General features: G+C 34.7%; 1 protein-coding gene across 2 annotated transcripts in view; it reads left to right on the forward strand.

Annotated features, from left to right (window-relative positions):
• LOC145293721 (G-protein coupled receptor GRL101-like) overlaps positions 1-23191 on the forward strand; it is a 761328-nt gene that overhangs the window by 430542 nt on the left and 307595 nt on the right. For both annotated transcript variants that reach the window (XM_080140164.1, XM_080140165.1), the window contains exon 10: positions 5919-6035. In XM_080140164.1, the coding sequence (XP_079996290.1) occupies positions 5919-6035 (117 nt within the window). The remainder of the gene's footprint in view (positions 1-5918; positions 6036-23191) is intronic.

The following is a 23191-nucleotide window of genomic DNA, read 5'->3' on the forward strand; positions in this document are numbered from 1 at the left end:
ACAGGATAAGGTCACGTGCCAAAGAAAAATAAGGTGCTCCTTTCTGTGCCACGTCTCACCACGAACTTCCGGTGGTCCTGGATATGACCTTAAATTATATCCAGTTGTGAGGCCCCAGCTTGCGGGATTTGGGCAGTGTGGAGCCGCCCTTTAATTGTCATTGTTCCCAGGTCCACTCTGACCCAGAGTGGTAGTACCTGTTAGGGTCCCAATTATGGATTAAATAGAAACCGACTTGAACACAACAAATATATTCTATTAAATTTTTTTTTTCAAAATCTTTGGATTCAGCATTAAATAACCTGAAAAGGGTTGATATGCCGTAAAACAAAAACAATCAGTAAACAATCATTCAGAACTTCCGGCCAGTAATGCAATACGAAACTTGCACCTATGATTCATCACTGTACATTACCACGCTAAAAAAACTAGTCACATCCTATTTCTCTACAAAACTACTCATCACCAATATTCATTACATATATGGGCTTGTGCATCACCCACTAATCTCTTCCTATTCGACAGGGTCCAAAAATGAGTCGGGAATCTAATAGATCCCGCACTGACAACAAAGTCCGACCCACTGTGGTATGCCCGAAATATATCATACCTCTTATTGTTTTACAAGTATTTTAATAAAATGGGCTCCGACGAACTCAAACCACTGGTGCTTCCGCGACATAAATACCAGCGACTAACTCGGCTAGTAGCAAAATGCATACTCTAAGGTATAATTTTTCAGATGCTAGTTTGCGATTCTTATAGTTTCTTCTCTCGAAGTGCTAAACTTTGGAATTCTTTTATAGCAGCATAAGTTTAAGCATAAGCATCTTAGCAGCATAAGTTTAATTGTGATGTTAACAAACATCTCGTTTTACTCCAGACTATTTGAATTGCCCCCAAATCACAATAGCACCCTTCGTCTCGTGGCAATGAACATTGTTTATATCACGAAAATAACCCCCAATTGAATTTTCCACTTCTTAGCTTTATGTAGAAAATACCGTTTTAGATATTATTTTTACCCACCTGCAAGATATTGGAATTTTATCGCTTTAACTCGTTTCCCCGACTTTACTAACATGCATAAATTTAAATATGATGTGGATAGGCATCTCATTGTTTAACTCTCTGTTTGTGTGGCTGTCGGCATTGCCTCCAATTTAGAGTGACTACTTTTGTTTTGTATTTTTTCGGCATGTATAGGAGTAAAAAAACACCCTAACTAAATTTTTCAGCCACATACACACTTACTAGAGTTGATATATAGCGTAGATTTTTCATGGTTGAATTTGGAATAATATTTCTAGTGATAATCCGCAAATTGAATGTGTGCCACGTTTCTGAATTTTTAAGATGGGGATTAGTTATTCGTATTGTTTGGATTCATCGGATTACTGTTCTCATTTTGAGTGTGATTTTCACAATGTTTCGATCGGTGTAACCTCCGACCTTCTTCAGGTGTATCTTGTAGGGTACATTTCTATTGAACTCGGGAATTTGAACGGAATTTCGAGTGGAACCCTTTATTCACTTCTCAGGGGTAGCAAGCTCTCCTTCCGTCAGCCTTGACTGGATAGAGGTCATAAGTATTTTTAATTGCATTTTCAGTCGCCCACACTGAGCATTGAACCTTCAACCTACAGGAGAATATGCTTTTTTAAGTATTCTAACCACTGCGCCACAGGTCCTTGCGAACAATTCTAGTGTGAATTTTAGGAGCCTTAAACCTATTTTAATTTTATTTGTAAATTCTATTACTATATATCAACGTATATCTATGTATATAATAATGTTTATATTTATTACTTGTATATATTATCTATTATTATTATTCATTGTTCAACTCTCTGCTTGTGTGCCTGTCAGCATTGCCACCAACTCAGAGTGGTCGCTTATGATTGAGTGGAAATGTGTCTTTTTTTTTGTCATGGTTAAATTTGGAATAATATTTCTAGTGATAATCCGCAAATTGAATGGGCGTGACGTTTCTGAATTTTTGAGATGAGGATTGGTTATTCGTATTATTTGGATTCATTAGACTACTGTTCTCATCTTGAGTTTCATTTTCACAACGTTTTGGTCGATGTAACCTCCGACTTTCTTCAGATGTATCTTGTCAGGAATATTTCTGTCGAACTCGGAAACTCGGACGGAATTTCGAGCTGAACCCTCTATTTACTTGGAATCATGCTCTTGTCCCGTTAGTTATGGCTGGATAGAGGTCATACGTAATTTGCAATTGTAATTTCGGTCCCCAACACCGAGGGTGTAATCTTCATCCTTCAGGAGAATATCAATTTTAACAGTTGACTTTTCTAAGTACTCTAACCACTGCGCCACGGGTCTTTGCTGACAATTCTGGTACGAATTTTAGAAGCCTTAAACATATTATAATTTCATTTGATAAATTATATTACTATATATTAGTCCTCGCGCGAAAGAGCAGGATACAAAATGTTTAAATAATAATAATAATAATAATAATAATAATAATAATAATAATAATAATAATAATAATAATAATAATAGAATAACAATAACAAAGACTTTCGCTGGCGAGGACTACTATTGAGCATAACCAGTTATACAGTCCTTTTGAAATTTTCATCTCTTTTTTCTCGTTATCTACTGAATATTTTTGATGAAACCTATATGAAATATGTTCCTTATTAAATTGTAAAGATTTTCTATTTTGAAAGAAGTTTTACAAAAATAATCAAAAAAAGTAATTTGAAAGTTTTTGTTAAAAAAAATCATATTTTGTCATGATTCAGACGTGTATGACAAAGAGGGAGTTACAAAAAATGAGTTGTGGTGTGAGGAGAAATACCAACTGAAACAGAGAGAATATTCAGACCTGTAATAATACAAAGAAGTGGTTGCAAAAATGAGTTGTGGTGTGAGGAGAAATACAAACTGAAATAGAGCATAGGAGAGTTTTTATAAATGCATGAAAACCAAATTAACTTTTTTTAAATCCAAATTAATAAATTAAATAAAATATAATCTTAAAAAGATACGATACAAGTTAGAAAAGCATTTCATCCAAGGCATGAAAAATGTTAAACAAAATCTATTTATTATAGGCTTTAAAAATAAAGGTACAAGATTCAATTTGGAATGTATTTATCTTAAAAGTGCACTTTTATACATTTTACAAAGTAAGATATTAAATTTTTATACCTTACTTTGTAAAATTTATAAAAGTGTACTTTGAAGATAAATAAATTTCAAATTGAATTATGTACCGTTATTTTTAAAGTCTATAATAAAAAGATTTTGTTTAACAATTTTCATGCCTTGAATGAAATGCTTTTCTAACTTGTATATATACATATATATATATATATATATATATATATAATATTTATACTTATTACGTGTATATATTATCTATTGTTTATAATTAATGGTCCCCATATCGTATGAAATGGGTATATCACACGAATATGAGTTCTTGTTTTTCTTTCAAATCCTCAGGCTAAAGCATCATTCATGATAGAAATACGTTAAAATGATTAGTTCTAAAGAACAATAAACGTGTTTTTTACAGCAGGTCGATTAAACTTTTTAATTTTCATTCGAGGAACTTCGCAAAATCTTTAAAGTAATGTTTTCAACACGACATAAAAGAAAGGAAAATGGATGTCGTTATTTACCGGTTTAAAGTGCTTGTGAGTATCAAAGTGTTTGCAGAATCATTACTGCATTAGTAAAATATATAATTTCGTGCCATATTCCTACGTTATTAATGAGTACGAATATCTTTAGAATGTGTTTGTGGAACATTAAGTAGTACCGTATATGATCTTATACGAAGACGTTTTTAAAATGCATCCAATATTCGCATAAAACATGTAATCGCAAGAATACTGTAAAAATTAAATATAATGGTATACTTGGTTTGCCTATTTGTTTGCAAATTTAAAATTTAAAAAGAGTTTCCTACGTCCTTGTCTGTTTCCTGTTATATTGTTGATATCCCGGGAAAAGCCGAGCAATTGTGAATGTTTGTAAATAGAAAAATGTTTGAACGTCAACATGAATGTTATCGAAACAATTTGTGTATCTCTTATAAAAGAGATAAAATATTTACGTTAAAAATGTATATAATAACTTTGGAAATTTGTGTTCGAACAAAAATTTCGGATAATAGATCAAAGCAAAATCGAAGATGACTTTGTGGTAACGTCAGATAACGAACAGAGAGGAAAGATTGTATTATAGAAATGTAGTCAGTTAGAGAAGTTGAGTAGCGCATGCGTGAAGAGGATCTAGATCTGGTCAGATAGCGGACGGATAATGGTCTGTACTGAAGTAGAGGTTATCAGGCACAGAAAATAGCAATAATGTAGAAATAAAGAAATGCGTACAATAAAATAAAAGTTGCATGAAAATATAACCCGGATGTCGATTGTCGTTTTTGGCCTTATGTAATCGCCACAGAAAATGTAATTAGTGATTTTGTTAAAAACTGTCGCGTATGTTATTGTGTCCCGTCAATGAACTGCAGTTGAATCTGTTATACACACATTCGCACCCATGAACAGACGAGACAATGTTGCTAGAAAATCACATGTATATATACAGTCCATTATATATATATATATATATATATATATATATATATATATATATCACCGCTAGACACGCATAAATATATATGTGGTATATAGATAACTGTGAATTGCTGATACATATCACCTCGCTACTTAACAAAATTTCATGGAACTACTTCATCATACAAGTATATTGTGATCAAATATTCAAACTGACCTAGTATTTGAAGTCAAAATAAGACCCATTCGACACGACTATATACTGACTTATACGAGGAAGATGACACATCATTCTCTTAGTTATGCTACCCCAAGTAACATCGCGTAGATTGATATTCCACTAGACTAAATGAAGTAGACTCTTGAAAATTCAGTATTTTACGAGATGACTGACCAATTTTTATGATTATTAAAGTCTGATTGTCACAGCTTGTGCGTTTCAAAACTGCAGTTTGGACGTGATAGCACTTTAGAAGAACGATATTCAATACAATTCTGTTTGAAACTTAGAAAAACGGTACAGAAACGTATGGAATGCTTCAGATTGCTTTTGAACCATGCTAAATGAATCGATCATCAGTTCTTGAGTGGCATAAGAGATTCAAGAAGGCAAGGAGTATGTTAGGCATGATAGGATACGTGGCAGAAATAAAGGAAGTCAGAAAATCAGAGTTGATTGGCCAAATAAAGAATTTCATAGATAAAGACCGTAATGTGTCCATTTGCGTGAAGTTCGTCCCAAGAGTGTTCCATCCTTGTTACGTTCTATTTGACCAAGATGGGAATCAAGACAGTTCCTTTGACTTTTGGTTATTCCTTAAGCTCAAGGAACACCTTAGAGACTAATTCTGAGACAATTGGAGAGATGAAAGAGGCTGCAACGAGAGTCATGTACACGCTGACACAAGAGGACTTTCTTAGGGACTTCCAGAAGTTGTTGGAACGTACAAAAAGTGCATTGCAGCCGAAGGAGATTACTTCGAAGGAGACAAGAGTTTTATGTGTGTACTATTAGTAAGAGTGCCCGTACGAAAAAAGTCTGAAAACTTATTTAAGGAATCTCGTATCTTCAGACAGCCTGATCTGCTATAATTCAATTGTAAAAATGTAAACATAAAATATGGTACAAAATATTATATACAATGTGAAAGCAACATCTATGAGTACTAAAGAAGAAATACCTTACAGTTCTAAATACAAAAAGAACGAACAGAGTATCGCAAAAACAAAATAAACATTTAAAACAAGAAACACATTAACACACGAAAACTATTGTAAAAAAAAAGAATACAATCCAAAGTTCTTATTCTAATCGATAAAATAAAAATTAAAATGCATTTTTTTTTTATTTTTCAGAAAACTATCCTTGTGCTCCTGACGAAAAGAAATGTAAGAGTGGACAATGCATCTCCGAGTTGAAATGGTGTGATTTCTGGAGAGATTGTCCGGATAATTCCGATGAAGAAGATTGTGGTAATTGTTATGATTATAAGCATGTTTTGCACCTTGCTGTATACGTGTTCATTAATATAGTATTAGCCAAAAGTCGCGTTACACTAAAGTATTAATCGGTTTAGCTTTATAAGAAATATAAACAATGATTTAACTCTGTTTAGATTCAATATATTTACATATATTATATCCTATATTGAACATTTATGCTCTCAAGCACTCGAATTTTCCACATCTAATTATTTTATATAATTAACTAGCACACCGGCCGGCGTTGCCCGGTCGTTAAATACGTTTAAAAATGATATTTCAAGTTATGTAGAAGTCGTATTCATTATCATGGTGCCAATAATCTATTGATTATTATACGGTAGTCAATGTATAGTAAATGTCGCCTGACGTGGCTTGATCGTAAATTACGCTTAAATGTATATTTACGTTCATGCGGATGTCATATTTATTAATATAGTGTAAAGTCTATATCGATTATTATATCGTAGTGCTTTTACAAATCAAAATATATGACTTTGTTAAGTGTATAAATGTATATTTACGCATGCGTCTACTTATGCCTGCAAAATTATGTTTTAATTTTACATATTAACAGCTATTTTACTGGCTAAATACACGGATTTTTCCCCAAATTCTCTATATGTTAACTTTTAAGTCTGGAGACCTAATATTTATAGTAGAGTTTGGTTGAAACCTTCTCACACAGACAAACAATGTCACACACACACACACACGTATATATATATATCTGGTCATCCATATACAGTACTGTTTTCGTTGTATCACAATCAATCAGAACGGCTAGACTAACACTTTTCCTTAGCCGGTTGTTTGAATCTATAATCATCGCATTGATAGCTGGCAGTTCTACCCATCGGCTCATGGGATCGGTTCTTGCAAAGGATCTCAACAACAGTCTATTTAAATAAATAGTTGCCCACTACACTGCTGGAGATGCTTGTTTATTTACAAACAAACAGCGTACCTCGCTTTGTAGGAAAATAAGTAGCGGATGAGATACATTTACGACAGTGCTCTATCCAAAGAGGCTGAAAATACAGTCATATATATATATATATATATATATATCCGCATACAGTACTCTTTCGCTGTATCACAACTCATCAGTGCGGCTAAACAGGCAACTACCTCAAGCCAGGATCAAAACCCGACCGCCCAAACGACAGTCAAGGCTTCTAACCACTACGCCATTCGTTGCTATGCGGGTAGTGAATTAACGATTTTCTGACATCGTTCACGTGCCTAAGCTCGACTTTTTTTTACACAAAGAGCATCGCTTATGACATATTGTATATCACTTCCCAATATGTTCACATATAAATATGCATACATATATATATATATATATATATATATATATATATATATATATTATTATTATTATTATTATTATTATTATTATTATATTATATTGTTGGTAGAATTTTTCAGTAACTCATAACAACAACACAATATGTCATTCCAAAGAGTGCTCAATGCATGAAACAGAGCAATATATTGATTGTTGGAGAGCTATTGGCTACACATTAGCAAACGTGTTTCAATTACCCCCTAGAAGGGAAAATCACCTCATCAGGCCAATGGTGGATGATTTTTGGCCTAATGAGCTGATTTTCCCTGCTAGGGGGTCATTGAAACACGTTTGCTAATGTGTAGCCAATAGCTCTCCAACAATCAATATATATATATATATATATATATATATATATATTAAATTTATTTATAAAAACATTAATGGCTACATATCTGCATACATGTTTCTGTAATACCCCCATGTTAAAGGAGATTACGTCTTCAAGCTATGAATTATCTTCGAAAACTTAGGCATGTGGACGATGTGAGAAAATCGTAAATTCACTCTCTTCCTGATCTACATCAATGATCTTCCAAATAACATTTCTTTATTATTCCATTTTCACCCCAAACAAGACGCAGTGCCACTTTGAAGTAGGGGGCTACTATCGGGGACACAAGTTGCAGGGGTATTATGAAAGAAGATGAGTAGCAAGATCCTAAGATCATTCGTTGACATTTATGCTGACAACACTACCATCTATAACAACACATCATAGACCTTAACTGACCGAGTTCTCTCTGATCCTTTCTCCTCTGATCTTGAGCACGTGGTACAATGGGGAAAGCACTAGCTGGTTACTTTTAATGCATCTAAAACCAACCTCCTACATTTACATCATCAACGTTCTGATCCCCATTTGGCATCAGCTGAACTGACTGGCTCTCGTCTTGGGGAAGCTCCATGTTTTGACAAGCTTCTTGGCTTGACCTTTACTCCTGATCTGAAATGGAATACATATACCAAATCCGTTGCCAATGCTGCTGGAAAAATGGTAGGATCCTTCTACCGCTCCAGTAGATATCTCACTCCTGGTGCAATTCTCTGCCTATATAAAAGCCAGGTTCGGTTAATGATGGAGTACTGTTGCCACATCAAGAAGCAGCTTATCCTGCCTGTTCAAAATAGACTTCGTAGCTTAGTGGGTGGTGCCCTTTTCTCTTCCCTGCAACATCTTTCCCACAGAAGAGACGTTGCGAGTCTGTCTCTGCTTTATCGTTATTTTCATGGCAAATGCTCGTCTGAGCTTCAATTTACGCTCCCCCTCGCCAAACTTTCACGAAAAACACTCGTTTAGCCAAAGCCACTATAAATAATTTCCCTCAGTTTTTATTTGTGCCTAAACCTAAACGTAGATTCTATTAACAAAGCTTCTTTCTTAGAACTGCATGCCTGGAAACTCTCTTCCGTTTGCCTGCTTTCCAGCAGACTACAATTCAATTGCTTTCAAGTTCAACGTAAACAAGTTCTTGATGAACCGTCACTCTAAGTAATCCTATTTACAAAATCTCCAGCACCTATGATTACTATGCTATAATCCCATAACTAATGTATACCCATTAACCCTTATCCTCGAGTCGCCCTTGGGCCTTGATAAGTGGTTACTCCTTTGTAATATATATATATATATATATATATATATATATATATATATATAGTATTTTAACCCTGTACAAACGTTCCACGCCATTGTTATGTGTGCGCTTTCATTTGTTGTTCAGGTGTTAGTTCGATGTTTTCATTTTGTTAAATATCTCCAGAGAATTTCCTTAAATAATCATCCGTTCCGGAAATCAAATTAGAGCAAGGCAATTTCCTTTTAATCTTTGCAAGGAAAAATAAATTAAATAAAAAAGTGTGTCAATAGGGGACGAATAAGAAGGGAAAGGGGGGAGCGTGACGAAGAAGAAGAAAAAGAAAACATAGAAAATGGAAATATTGAGAAAAGGAAAAAGTGGAGGAGAAGGGGGAACGTAGAGAGAGTAAACATAAAAACATTGAGGCTAAAGAAGAAATCAAGATAATGGCAAGTGCTCGTCGTAGCTCAAATCTCTGGTCCCCCACCCTCGTCAATATTTCACGATAAACACCCGTCTAGCTGAAACTACTGTCAATAATTGTCCCCACTCTTTACCTGTGCCTAAATCCATGAGCAGAGCTTCTTTCTAAGAAGTGCACGCCTGTGGAACTTTCTTCCGTTTGCCTGTTTCCCACCTGACTACAACTTGGATGTCTTCAAGTCCAACATAAACAAATTCCTGACAAACCGCTCCCTTAAGTAAGACAGTTTACAAATTTCCAATATTAATGATTACTAAGATAATATCCCATTGATTACTGTACATGCAATAACCCTTATCCCCGAGTAGCTTCCAGGCCTTGATAAGTGGTGACGTCCATGTAAAAAAAGAAAAGAAAAGAGAGCGGGGACAAATGGAAAGAAAATAGAAGATAAAAATAGAGGAGAAGAAGATGGAGGAAGGCATAGGAGTAGAAGAGGACGATAAACAAGAAAATAGATGAAATAAAGAAACAGCGAAACGAAAAAGAAAAAAGCAAAGAAGAAAAGAAAAAAGTCAGAACTGTGCAGCATATTAATCTTCGCAATTTTAGCTATGTTGTTTAACTTTTTAATCATATCGCGAAGAAAGTTACAAATGCTTAAAAAGAAATAAAGTTTTCTGCATGCCTGTCCGGCATATCTTTCTTTTTACTTAGTTTAATTTATTGTCTTCATTGAATATTAATCTATTTCTAGCGGGTCGCTTGACGATGCCAGATTGAAATATACGCTTAAATATGATATTTTAATTCATGCAGATTACGTATTTACTATTATATGGACAATTTTCTATCAATTGCTATATTGAACCTAGAAAGTAGTGAGATCAAAACTAACAATATATATATATATAGATATGTGTGTACATATATATATATACATATATACATATATATATATATATATATACATATATATATATATATGTATGTGTGTGTGTTTGTGTGTGACTTGAGTGCAATTAGCTAGGATCGAAAATAAAACATACTACTTATTTCATCATTTCTAAACCACGCCCATACGCATATCTATATATCTATAAAAGTGAACGTGTCTGTGTGTCTGTCTGTGTGTGTACATTTCCCTACGCAATAACTCTGTCAATTTTTACTCTACAGACTCGAAACTTGATATACAGGGTACTGAGATTTGGAAAAATCTATGTGATCGGTGATCGGCCAGAAATTTGGCTGTTAAGAGGTCAAAGTTCAACGACTTGACCTTTGAGAACTCTACCAACCTCCTCCGACCATTTTGGGTCTAGACACTTGAAATTTTAGATATAGCTTCCTTGGACATTGATCTAACTTAATAAATCAGATTGAGCTGAAAACAATAAATTTTAAGGGCTCATAATAGGGGTCAAATTTAAAACAATTGACCATTTTTGCTCAGCATACACCGCAAAACACCCGGGCAACGCCGGGATGAAATGCTAGTATATATATATATATATATATATATATATATATATATATATATATATATATATATGTATATATATGTATATATATATATATATATATATAATATTATTATATCTTTTAAGTATATAATCTAGTAAAATAGATGTGGTAAATATCTCTCTCTCTCTCTCTCTCTCTCTATATATATATATATATATATATATATATATACATATATATATATATATACATATATATATATATATAGAGAGAGAGAGAGAGTTAGTGAGAGCGAGAGAGAGAGAGAGAGAGAGAGAGCGCGAAAAAGAGAGAAAACGGAAGTCCAAAGCTTGTTTCGCCTTTATTTGGGCTCGTAAGTTAGACACATCCGAGCACGGGATTAAAACCCGAGCCTCTTGCATGCGAGAAGGGTACTCTGCCACACGAGCAAACGCATCACACACAAGAAAGTCTATTAACTAACAAGGACCAAGCAAACCTTTTTCGAGACGAAATAAGTTTATTATACTGTCGGATTTTAGCTGTTGTTTGCTTGATTAACTAACATCCCATAAGCAAACTAAAGCGAAAATCTGACAGTGGAATGAACCTACTTCGTCTCGAACACACGCAAAAGAAAGGGTTGAACCTAAGGTCAACCGAGCCTTTGTCCTGTAAGTGTCTGCCCATTGGCTGATTAGGAGGGACACGGTAGGAACTAGGAATCTAATTGGCTAACTAAATCTCAATAGAATGTGCGTATATAAAAACGCGAGTTAACTACACCTCTTCGCATAAGCCTGACGAATCCTAGCGTGGATGAAACGCAGAATATTCTGTATAGCTTAATTGCCATATATATTTTTATAACTTACTATATATATATATATATATATATATATATATATATATATATATATATACATATATATATAAATTTATTTGCCATACATATTTTAATATCAGATATCCTGATCGTCGAAGACAAGATTCAAGCATGCAAGAATCATTTAGTGAAAAAATAACCAAACACTACCCGAGAAAATTGTTTTACTCGACACGAACAGTACTTCCTAAAGCATGTTTTAATTAACTATATTTATTCCGACTAAACTGCGTCTCTTAAATCTTTAGTTTTACAAAGAAAGGAGAAACTAACTTAACTCTCCCACAATTAAGATTTTCTATGCCACTCTGATTATATCATCAATAGGTATAATAATAATAATAATAATAATAATAATAATAATAATAATAATAATAATAATAATTTTTATTATTATTATTATTATTATTATATTTTTTTTTCTTTTTTATCATTTTTTTAAGTTATTGTTTATTCTTTATTTTTAACTGATACTAGTTCTTGGTCTCAGCAATGATAAGTAGATATTGTCAGTCAGCTGTAAGGTTCTGCTTGGAAACAGCTATTATATGACGTGACACAACGAGGTGTTTAAATATCTCCATTGCGCGATCTGTAAAAAGAATTTAATAGTGAATGACATAAAAGTTGGATTCTTACGATTCCATACTTAGAAAACGAGGCTATTTAACCTTGCATAATTATGTGGCACAAGAAGGATACAGACGCATCTTATTATATATCCGTGTCACAATTATGTTACGGCATAACATCGCTGAGAGGGACAAGATAAGGAAATACAAAGGCCATATGTGTCACATGAAAGGAAACAGGAATCTTAGGCAGATCTCCATCATTCCAGTAATTATGGAAACAACTGAGGTCATGAAAATTAATTATAAAAACTAACTTGCAAATATACCCAGTGAACCATGTGCAAGAGAGATTCAAGTAATTGCACTTAATTTTAAAAAAAATTATACAGGAAAGTGAACATAATATTCCTATGTTCTTGAAATAAATAAGAATGTTTTTTTTTCCTTTCTAGTTTTGTTTTTCCAGGGAAGAAGTCACTGTTTAAAATAATGAGCATGCGTTTTTTGTTTTTGTTTTTACATTTCACATTAATGTAAGTAATTAAATTCTTTTACAAATATTTTTGGGCTTTTTTCTCAAACTTATTTTTATCCTTTCAGAAACTTTTTTTCTCTTTCTGTTGAAGAACTTCGTTTATTTATTTATTTTTTTTGTTTTTGAATAGTTAATTTTATAGCTTTGAAAAAATAATTTAAATATTTCATCTCCATAAATATATAAACCATATCTATATATAAACAATATCTATCTATATATATTTAAGACATATACTTTTTCTTCATTAACCCTTTCTTTCACGAGCCCCGTTTTTTTTTTTTTTTTCATCCTTTGTACATTTTTAGGTAATTTTTTAAATCCATGATTTTCTGAGGTTTTCAAATTTTGGGATTTCCAGATATTTGGAATCTTTTAGTTTCGTCTTTTTTCCAAAACTATGTATGCAAGAAGTAAACGAATATTGGAACGATTCTATTTCAGTACTGCTGTCTGGCTATTCATAATATTTTAAAATCATCTTTCAGAATACTCGAATAAATTAAAGAACACCATAACGTCGGGTTCAGAATGTCCTCTTAAACTGGGACGTTTTCTCTTCGTAAATAACTTTCTTTATTTTTTAATCAAGTATTAATATGTTTTGTTTTGTACGAGCGGGGGGGTCGTCAAATCTTATTCGGTTTTAAAATACGCTTAAATATATTTAGATTCATGAGGATTTCGTATTTATTATTACAGAAAAAAAATTCTATATTGAAGATTATATTGTACTTACTACATAGTACTGATTTAATTTTTTTTTTAAATGACTTGAGTGTCATCAGTAAGAATCGAAACCAAAACATTTAGCACGCCTACCGTTTGAGATATCCACATACAGATAAAAAATGATTTAAAATTAAATCACATCAAGCCATGAATGAATTTGCGCATGCTCAAAAGTAATAGAAATATGTCGGCAAGTTGAAATTAACATTTTACATTTCAGCTTGACGATATATTTCTGTATGCGTTATTTATTCAGCCAAACTAACATTTTACTCATTAAAAACGAGCCTTGGTGTATGATTAACATCTCCTCTTAATTACAGTGTTATGTGACTAATAGTTTAAGAGTTTATTGGTTAAATATTTACACACAGAAAGGCAGACATACATCTTCTGTTTTATTTATATTGATATAAAAAGATAATTCCGTTAACTAAGCTTACTGAACTAATACATTTTTATTAAAATTAGAAAGTTTAAAATATCAATTAGAAAAGTAAACCAAAAGAAATGACAATTCTTGTTGTACTGAACTAAAACAAACTCACTTTCTTCGTGTTACGGTGTTAATATTGAAACAAACATAACGAAAAGATTCAGAAACAGTGAAATTAATAATATATTAAACAGAAAATACAGAAACAATGTAAGTTGAGTGGGAACTCCGCTCAACTAAAGGACAAAGTAACGACTCTCTCTCTCTCTTTCTCTCTCTCTCTCTCTCTCTCTATCTATCTATCTATCTTTCTCTCTCTCTTTCTCTCTCTCTCTCTTTCTCTCTCTTTCTCTCTCTCTCTATCTATCTATCTATCTCTCTTTCTCTCTCTCCCTCTTTCTCTCTCTCTCTTTCTCTCTCTCTCTTTCTCTCTCTTTCTCTCTCTCTCTTTCTCTCTCTCTCTTTCTCTCTCTCTCTTTCTCTCTCTTTCTATCTCTCTCTCTATCTATCTATCTATCTCTCTTTCTCTCTCTCTCTCTCTCTCTTTCTCTCTCTCTTCTCTCTCTCTCTCTCTCTCTCTCTCTCTTTCTGAGTGTTTGGTTAAAACTGCTGAAAAGTAGAACCCGGCAACCGGAAGTTACATAACGAAAAGTCCCTCGTCAGAATCTGTAAGGGTGCCACCGCATCATCCCCTCTTAATATTTTTCTTCGTAAAAAAGTGTACTTTCGTTTAGGGTCGATCATAAGTGGATCGGTGAATTTCCTTTTCCGAAACGATTGTCGGTGCTCAGTGGTTGATTGGGGAACGTTAACGTCGAATGTGTGTAAAATGGAATCGATCGGTTCTTTCCGTGCGAATATGGTTTTTACCGGTGAGAACGCTGTTGGGTTATTAGGATTAAGTTTGATTCTATACACGTGGAAAGAATTGTTCCAGGGTATTGATCCGTCGGTGAACCTTGAGTATTGTCAGTGCTCTTTTGAGTATATCCCCGAATCGTTCCACCTGCAGCTTCGATCTAAGGAGATATTGTGTAGTGATAATGTTTTTGATCTGGAACCTATTGCAAAAGTTGGGTTCTATTATCGCTCACGATTCAGTCTACTACACCGACACGTGAAAATAGTCCATGTAGACATTTATTGTTGTCCATGCTTAATACCTTAGGTCACTTGGTGTAACTATCAATTAAGATTAAGTAATAAGCGTCGAGAGGGCTTGCAAAGTCGATGTGGATTCTTGACCAGGGTGGGTCAGTTTTCGGCTGAGGTTTAAACCTGATGCTTGGTGCTTTTGCAGCTAGGACGCAACTTCTACAAGAGTCAATCATTTTCATTGTCCGTGTAAAACCGGTAAACGTAGCTGCTCATTAAGCTTTGCATCCGTTTTTTCCAGCGTGGCCCGTGTGAAAATCCCGTGGCATTCTTTTCAGGATTATCATTTATTCGCTATACAGTAAGACCTCGTCACAATGCGAGAATATTTCTGGAACCTTGTTGTCCTTCATGGCGAGATCTTGCTTTTGATATCGCAGATAACGTCGCCTTTTTCAGATTCTCTTATATTTTCAGGAAGGGATACTGAAACTCTCTAATTATGTTGTGCAATCGGCACGAAGCGAATCAATTACTGAATCCTCAAAAAGTTATCTTTCTTTGATGGCTAATCTGTTTTGATAACAGGACACTCCAGCTTCAAGTTATAATTAAGTAGAATTGTGTTCCATACCAATAGTCTATTGGCAGTAAGAAGTCAGTAAGCCTTTTTGTAGTCGAAAATCGCGAGTAACGGCTTATGCTCAGTTTATAATGTGAAAGTTCTGTCATGTAAGTACTTATGAAATTTCTATACCGCGAATATAATACTTAGAGTTTCTTTTGCGATTTGTAAGTACTGTCTCCCGGCTAGCAATAACGTTCTGGATGCATGAGCAATCGATTTTTTGGTACCGTCGAGAATTATATGTAGTATAGAAGCTCCACTACCATACGAGTGGAGCGTTTTCCTTTAGCAATAATTTGACTAAAGCCTTGGTACATCTTCCTATTCCGAACGAGAAAACTTCTGGAAAATTTTCCTTTAACTCGTTTTCTAATTGATGTGGCGAAGTAAACGAGTTTTCTACGTTTTAGCAGAATTTATTTATCGGTTGGTCATACAGTTAAAATCGCTCCATCCAATCGGTTCCAAAGAGATTTTCGGGTGGATTATTCCCAAAACTCTTATTATTTAATGTCACAGTTCTCCCTCAAATTTGATCTTATTGTCTTTCACTGTACGAGTTTTGTTATTTCTCATTATAATTAGTTTCTTCAACATTTTCATATTTGCATGTTGATGATTGACAGATTTGAACCAGAATCCACTTTTTTTTTGACGATGTTAACAGTTACATATTTTTGACAGTTTCTCTCCGATCCAATCACGTATCTCCCTTGTCGGACACTTATTTCTTCTGTTTTTTTTCTGTAATGGACCGAGTTGTCACCTTGTTTGCCACACTCACTGCATGTTTTATTTTTATAAAAAATAGTTCATAGACCAATGTTTCCGCCACAACAACAGCGCGGACTTGTGGGGGATTTTGGTGTGGAGATTGGATGACTCCTCTTTGGTTGAGCCTTCTCGTTTATGTTGTATTTTCTCAGAGTATAACCTTTAGGTCTGTAACTAACCGTTGCACGTTTGACACGCCTGACTCCTCGATGTGGGTTTAGTCGTTCTTTACACAGACTTGTTGGCAATATTCCTCCAGCTTTTGGAGTGGGAGCTCTTGTTTGATTTCGAGTCTTGAAAGAACTAGTGATCTTATCTCTACGTTTTTACCGAAACGAGACCCTGTGAAAAAAATCAAGCATTTAAAAATCAGCTGCTTATAGTTTAGCAAGGCAAAAATCAATAGACGCAAAAGTGAGGTAATCTTCGTCGTCGCGTTTCCCAACGTGGGGAAAATTTTTGACACTTCCATCAGTTGTGAAAAAGTGTCGTATTCGGGTTGAGAAGTTCAGATAAGAGATTGACAGCTTCGAAGAATTCATATTCGTTCGTTTTCCTGGGTAGCATAATTAAACGAGCTTACTGTGTTATGTCATCCCTAGTTTCCTTAAAATGAATCAGACAATTTCTGTAATTCTATACTCTCGGCAATCAACAGTGTGTATATATCTGCTCCCCCACCGAGCAAATTAGGCTCAAGGCCGATTTTTAATGTGAGGACTGAAGGGAAATGGGGACCAACTCCCCGGGGAGTAAGGGACCTGGATAGTGACAATTGGTATGAAGGGTTGCCCCCACATTGACCAAGGTCTTTTATGTGAGGTTGCCACCTACATATGGTCTTTGCTTGCAGTATCTGCCGGAACAGATACTACACTTTGATCTTTCCACCCGAGCCACAGAGGGCCGGGAACAGTCTCGGCAATCAACAGTGAATAAGTTTTAATATCTCCTTTAAAAACGTAAAAGTGTATATATATATATATATATATATATATATATATATATATATAGTGAGAGAGAGAGAGAATGAGAGAGAGGGAGCAATATCAAATTGTTTTAATTTGTTAATGATTTATACGAATGAAAAATACGTCGTCGACGAGTTAATTGCCAGAGACTGTTCCGCTGTGTGATATATTTTGCTGGGCAGTTTTAAGAGTTTTACCTTGCCAAACTGCGACTTCTTCGTGGCCACCTGCAGATCCAGCAATTGCGAGGGAGGCGCAATTTCCCTTGATGTCACAATGTCCTGGAAACCAGATTAATTGTAATGAAAAAGAAATAAACAAACTCCTGACAAACCGCCCCCTTAAGTAAGACACTCTATCAAAACCGCCAATACTAATAATTACTACAATACTATCTCATTGATTACTGTACACGCAATAACTCTTATTCCTGAATTGCCTTCGGGCCTTGGTAAGTGGTGACCCCCATGTAAAAAAAACATTAGGATTAACTAGAAGAATTATTATTTTATGTGCATGTTAAAATATATATATCAATCCTCTCTTTCCTTCTTTCTCTCTCGTTCTCTTTCTGTCTCTATCTATCTATATCTATCTATATGTAATATTTGATAGAAGCCTTCTGGGTGTCCAAAGTTGCCGCAATCCTTTATAATTACAAATGCACTTGAGAGAGAAATAGATTATAGATATATGTTTCAACATACAAGAGCATAACGTTTATATTCAAACTTTCAGGATGTCATAAGACATTCACGAAAATCTAGCGACTTCCTAGCTTATAAACAAGCAACATCACTATGGTACAAGGCATTTGAGGTTTTGGAAAGCTGTGTAAATAAGGCTCGATCCCTATAGGAATAACTTATACTGACCAAGCAAAGCAGTGATCTATATATCAATACGGCAGTACAAAGCAACCTACATACGTGTGTAATGCTTTTGATTAAATGATTGAAATGTTTTTGTCAGTAAAACTTTTCACACGCACAGACACACACAAAAGCCTCGTCTAATGTTGCTTAACTTAGCCTGGTCATAAAATATATCGCAAGTTAACCTCTCTTGTGAGTTTTTCTGAGTCTCTACTTAATTTTAAAGCTTTTTTACGCCCATGTGCTTAGTCTAACACATTGATGTCAGTTCATTCTTTTTAATTTTACATTTTTTTAATCAGGTAGTAAATGAAATGTTCAAAGGAGAATCAAAATAATTATAAAGAGACTTTTTCGGTATTATTGAAACAGTTACATTTTTTATTCTCGTAAAATCAACTTTTCTTAAGATTAAAAACTAAAAAAAAAAAAAAACAAAGTTGGTTTAGGGTCGATCATAAGTGGATCGGTGTATTTCCTTTTCCGAAACGATTGTCGTTGCTCAGTGGTTGATTGGGGAACGTTAAATCGAATGTGTGTAAAATGGAATCGATCGGTTCTTCCTCCGACGTTGGTATGTTGCTGGTGTCGTTCGAGTGACATCTTCTTAATTGGTTCTGATGGCATTTGCGTGTATCTTGCATGATATATACCATGGCTCCGATTCTCTTACTGATCCTATCCACATCCCAAAATTAGGTCTTATTTTTTTTAATTCTTGAAGAAATCTCTCTTTCTCCAGGGTTGAAACATATTCTGGGTACACAAGTGGTCACTTGTGGATTTGTTTTATTTGGTAAGAGTTTGTCAAAAACATATCCCACTTTCCGTTGTTTTCAACATAATAGTAAGTGGATTTTCTTTTCTTAACTGTATTTTAAAGAAATGCAAACTGTCCTTTAACAAAAGGTAAAACTAAGTTATTGAACGACGCCATTTTAACTAATAACGCAGCTTTTTTTTATCAAACTATTTATTTGAATTCCCAATAAAATTTTTTGATCACATGTATATATGTACACTCTACACTGCTGTTTGAAAGTCTTTTTGCAACATTACGTTATTGCTGCATAGACCTTTTTTCACCTAGCGATTGGTATTACATTTACATACCTCAATTATACACTGCATCTGTAACACTAGAATTGACAAACACTTTGTTATTTGTAATATCAGTACATTTTGAACAAAACGTTCATTTCCATTAAAGAATTTTCTGGGGGAACTCTCCCAGGAACACATAGACAAAGAAGGTTCCTTTGACTGGCTCAAGAGGAAACCCCGCTACCACGATCAGAAAATGGCTGCTCAAGATCAGGGATTGATGACCAATACATTCAAGAAGATAGCAGGTCTCAGTAATGACAACAACTGCAGATTCTGCCACACAGAATTGGAAAGTGTGAGCTATCTGGTATCAAGTTGCAAAGTTCTTTTGGGGGTGGCTACCACACAGCGAGATGTGAAAGAGTATGTAGGTAGCTCTACTGGACCATCTGTAAAAAGTTAAACATCCAGTGTAACAGAAAGTCCTGGGAACAGCAACCTGAAAGAATTGTTGAAAATTACTTCTATACTATACATTACACCCATGTAATCCTTACAGCCATCTACCTTGAAAATACTGCTGTCAAACCTGACATAGGTATATGAAATAAGTCAGAGAGAGAGAGTAGCAACCTTGTTTGAAGTGAGTATCTCTAATGATGGTGGTCTGAACAGAGCTGTAAGGGAGAAACAGACCAAATATCAAGGTCTCATGTATGATATGAAAAACAACTGGATTCTTAGGGATCAATCATACCAGTTATTATGGGTGCAACATGTCTTGTGAATAGGAACATGAAGTCCTACCTAACTAATATTTCTGATTACCTAAGCGCAAAAGAGATCCAGAAAATTGCACTTAAGGGAACAGCGAGGATATTAAAGAGAGCTCTCGGCTGGTTTCAATAAAAAGCAAGACAATGTTGGCAGCTGGTTTTGCTGCCCAATACCCAGCATTACAATCTTGAAGGAAGAAAATTTATTTAAAAAATGGGTTATTTCGTTTGGATTGATTGTAATTGGATAACTATCGAATACCGAGTCTAATCTAAAATTGAAACCTGCTCAAGAATTTAGCTGGGTCCAGAAACAGAAGTTGAGATTACAGAGAGTATCAAATGCTGTTGAAAAGACTCGCATATTGTTACACTTTTACCAGACAATTTGCTACCCGTGATATCATTACCGTTTGTTTAGCAGCGTTAATTAAGAACCAGGCGCTAGTTTCCCTTTTAGATAGTAGATTATTCTGTTTCGATTAATTGCATTTCGATAACTAGTGAAGTCTAATTTAAAATAGAAACGTGTTCACGAATTCAGCTGAGTCCAGAAACAGAAGTTGAAATTACAGAAAGTAGCAAATGCTGTTGAAAAGACTCACGAGATATCTTAAATTTCTCTTCCGTCAGCTCGCACTTACCACGCAATCCGTTTCTGATCCTGAGCATGGAAATGTAGTACCATATGAGCAACGGCCAACCCCGCCAACATTCCACCATACTGGTCCAATGTATGTTCTGCTTTGTCGTATCTCTGGGGATTCTGTTGAGTGCAAAGAATTAAGTAAAACAAAGATTATTAATCTTTTTTTTTTCAGCTAACGGATTATAATTTTCTTATTACACCAAGAAAACCAACCGCGACAATTTTCAGAAAAGAACTATTATATTACACTAAAATTAACAAAACTAATCGTTATTGGCTTGTCTACTTACAGTCTGATGACTTCATTATTTGTTTGTAGTTCTTCAGCAGTGAAATCCCCTCTTTGTTCTTTAAGATTTAGTAAACAGTGGAGCCGTCTGTCGAAAAAATCTAAAAACCCATAAACAATCAACTCATCATAAACAGTGTATGATGATGTGACGTAATAAAAGGTTGAGATGTTCACTTAAAAATCAAATAAACTGATCCCGGAAAAGCAATTATACTAGAGGGATGTTTTGTTTCGCTTGATTAATATAAATAAGTTTGGGCTGAGAGGAATTTAGCCTTTGTGGCACAAATTAAAATCTCGGTGACACAGAAATAGAAATGTTCTCGGAGAAGCATGGCTAATCAAAGTTGATCCTTTCTTCCCTAAACATTTCAGACACACTGAGAGCCATGAACTGAGTGATAACTTATCGACTGTTTGATTAATTCAATACGGAACAAAATCATTTCCAACGTTTTTTCATCAAAATACCATGACATTATATTATATTATATTGTATGTGTGATATCAATCGCACATAGCAACTTAATATTGTTTGTCGGGGTGTTGAATTTACAGAATGACGTGGAGCAGGAATTTTTGTACAATTCGTTAAGTTTCTTGATGTATGATACTAAAATACCTTTTTGCCAGCATGATTAACACAATGTCCAAGTATGGCATCGCCATAGAAAACTGTCGCACCAGTGATAAGATACTGGATCCAATATGCAAGGAAATATCACGGTTTGCAGACGCGTTCGTTGAAAGTCAATAAAATGCCGTGCACTAGTTGGTTGGTTGGTTGGTTGGTTGGTTGTTTTACGGAATATCAACCCTTTTTGGGTTATTTAATGCCGAATCAAAAGATTTTGAAGAAAATTTTTTTTAATAGAATATATCTGTTGTTTTCACGTCGGTTTCTATTTAACCCATAGTTGGGACCCTAACAGGTACTACCACTCCGGGTCAGAGTGGACCTGGGAGCAATGGTAGTTAAAGGGTGGTTCTACACTCCCCAATGCCCACAGGCTGGGGCCTCACCACTGGATATAGTTTAAGGTCATTGAGGGAATTTTACCCTCTGCAGGGGGGGGGCAGTCGGCGTATTCTAATGCCCCACCGACAGAGCCGTCGTGCACCAGTAATCGACTTAATCTGGTAATTGTTGATGCTGCAAGATCGTCGGTTACTTCCCTTTCTTCCTTTAGTTATCGGCAACGTGCGATTTATTTGCTGTGTCAATGAAACGATGGGCTATGTGAAAAAGCATATGATCCACCTTACAATCAAAAACCTTCCGGAGAAAATATGGGAAGCAAAAGTAGAAGCTGGTAAGCCGTTGCTTTTTCTGGCAACAGAGATTTTGAAACAACCAAACAATTAGAACGAGTGTTTCTCGATAGTCGATATGGATTTACTAGCATCGAACGCTGAGCTTTAGCCAGTGAGACCGAGAGCTGTTGTTTTTCTTTGTGTGATTATTGGTTTTAAGTAAACATTATAAATAAAGCGCTATAGAGTTGTTCAATATGTATCGATGTGTTCATCCAACTGGCCATATTTTTACAATCTAAATGATAATGTTGCCATCTCTTCTCCTACTTGTTGTTTTCGTCATCTCAATGACGACTTTCATAAAGTTTATTATGAAAGCAACATTAATAAATCCAATTAAATTATTAAAATCGCATTCGGGTGTCATTCTTTATTTAAAATATATATTTCTACGAATAAAACATTCATCGTGCAAGGAAAAAAGCATAGTGTGCAGTAATATACGGCATAATTCGTGTTTACACACCGGTTTCCGTTTGATCGTTAAAGGTAAGAAACGTTGAACCGTGTCAATACTAAAAACACTGCCCATTTGCTCAGCGGTTATTTCGTTATTGTTTCCAGCTGTCTAGCACTTCTTGGCACTTAACTGAAATAGTGCGGATTCAGGAGAAACTAGAGAGAGCTTGAAGCATAAAACATTTTACCATAATGACAAGATTCAGCATTAAATTACCCGACATAACTTGAAAACAAGCAAACTAAAGATCTATAATATAAATCTTACCTATCTC

Source organism: Euprymna scolopes, chromosome 15, assembly GCF_053919585.1.
Source record: "Euprymna scolopes isolate OS-2025 chromosome 15, ASM5391958v1, whole genome shotgun sequence".
NCBI lineage: Eukaryota > Metazoa > Mollusca > Cephalopoda > Sepiida > Sepiolidae > Euprymna > Euprymna scolopes.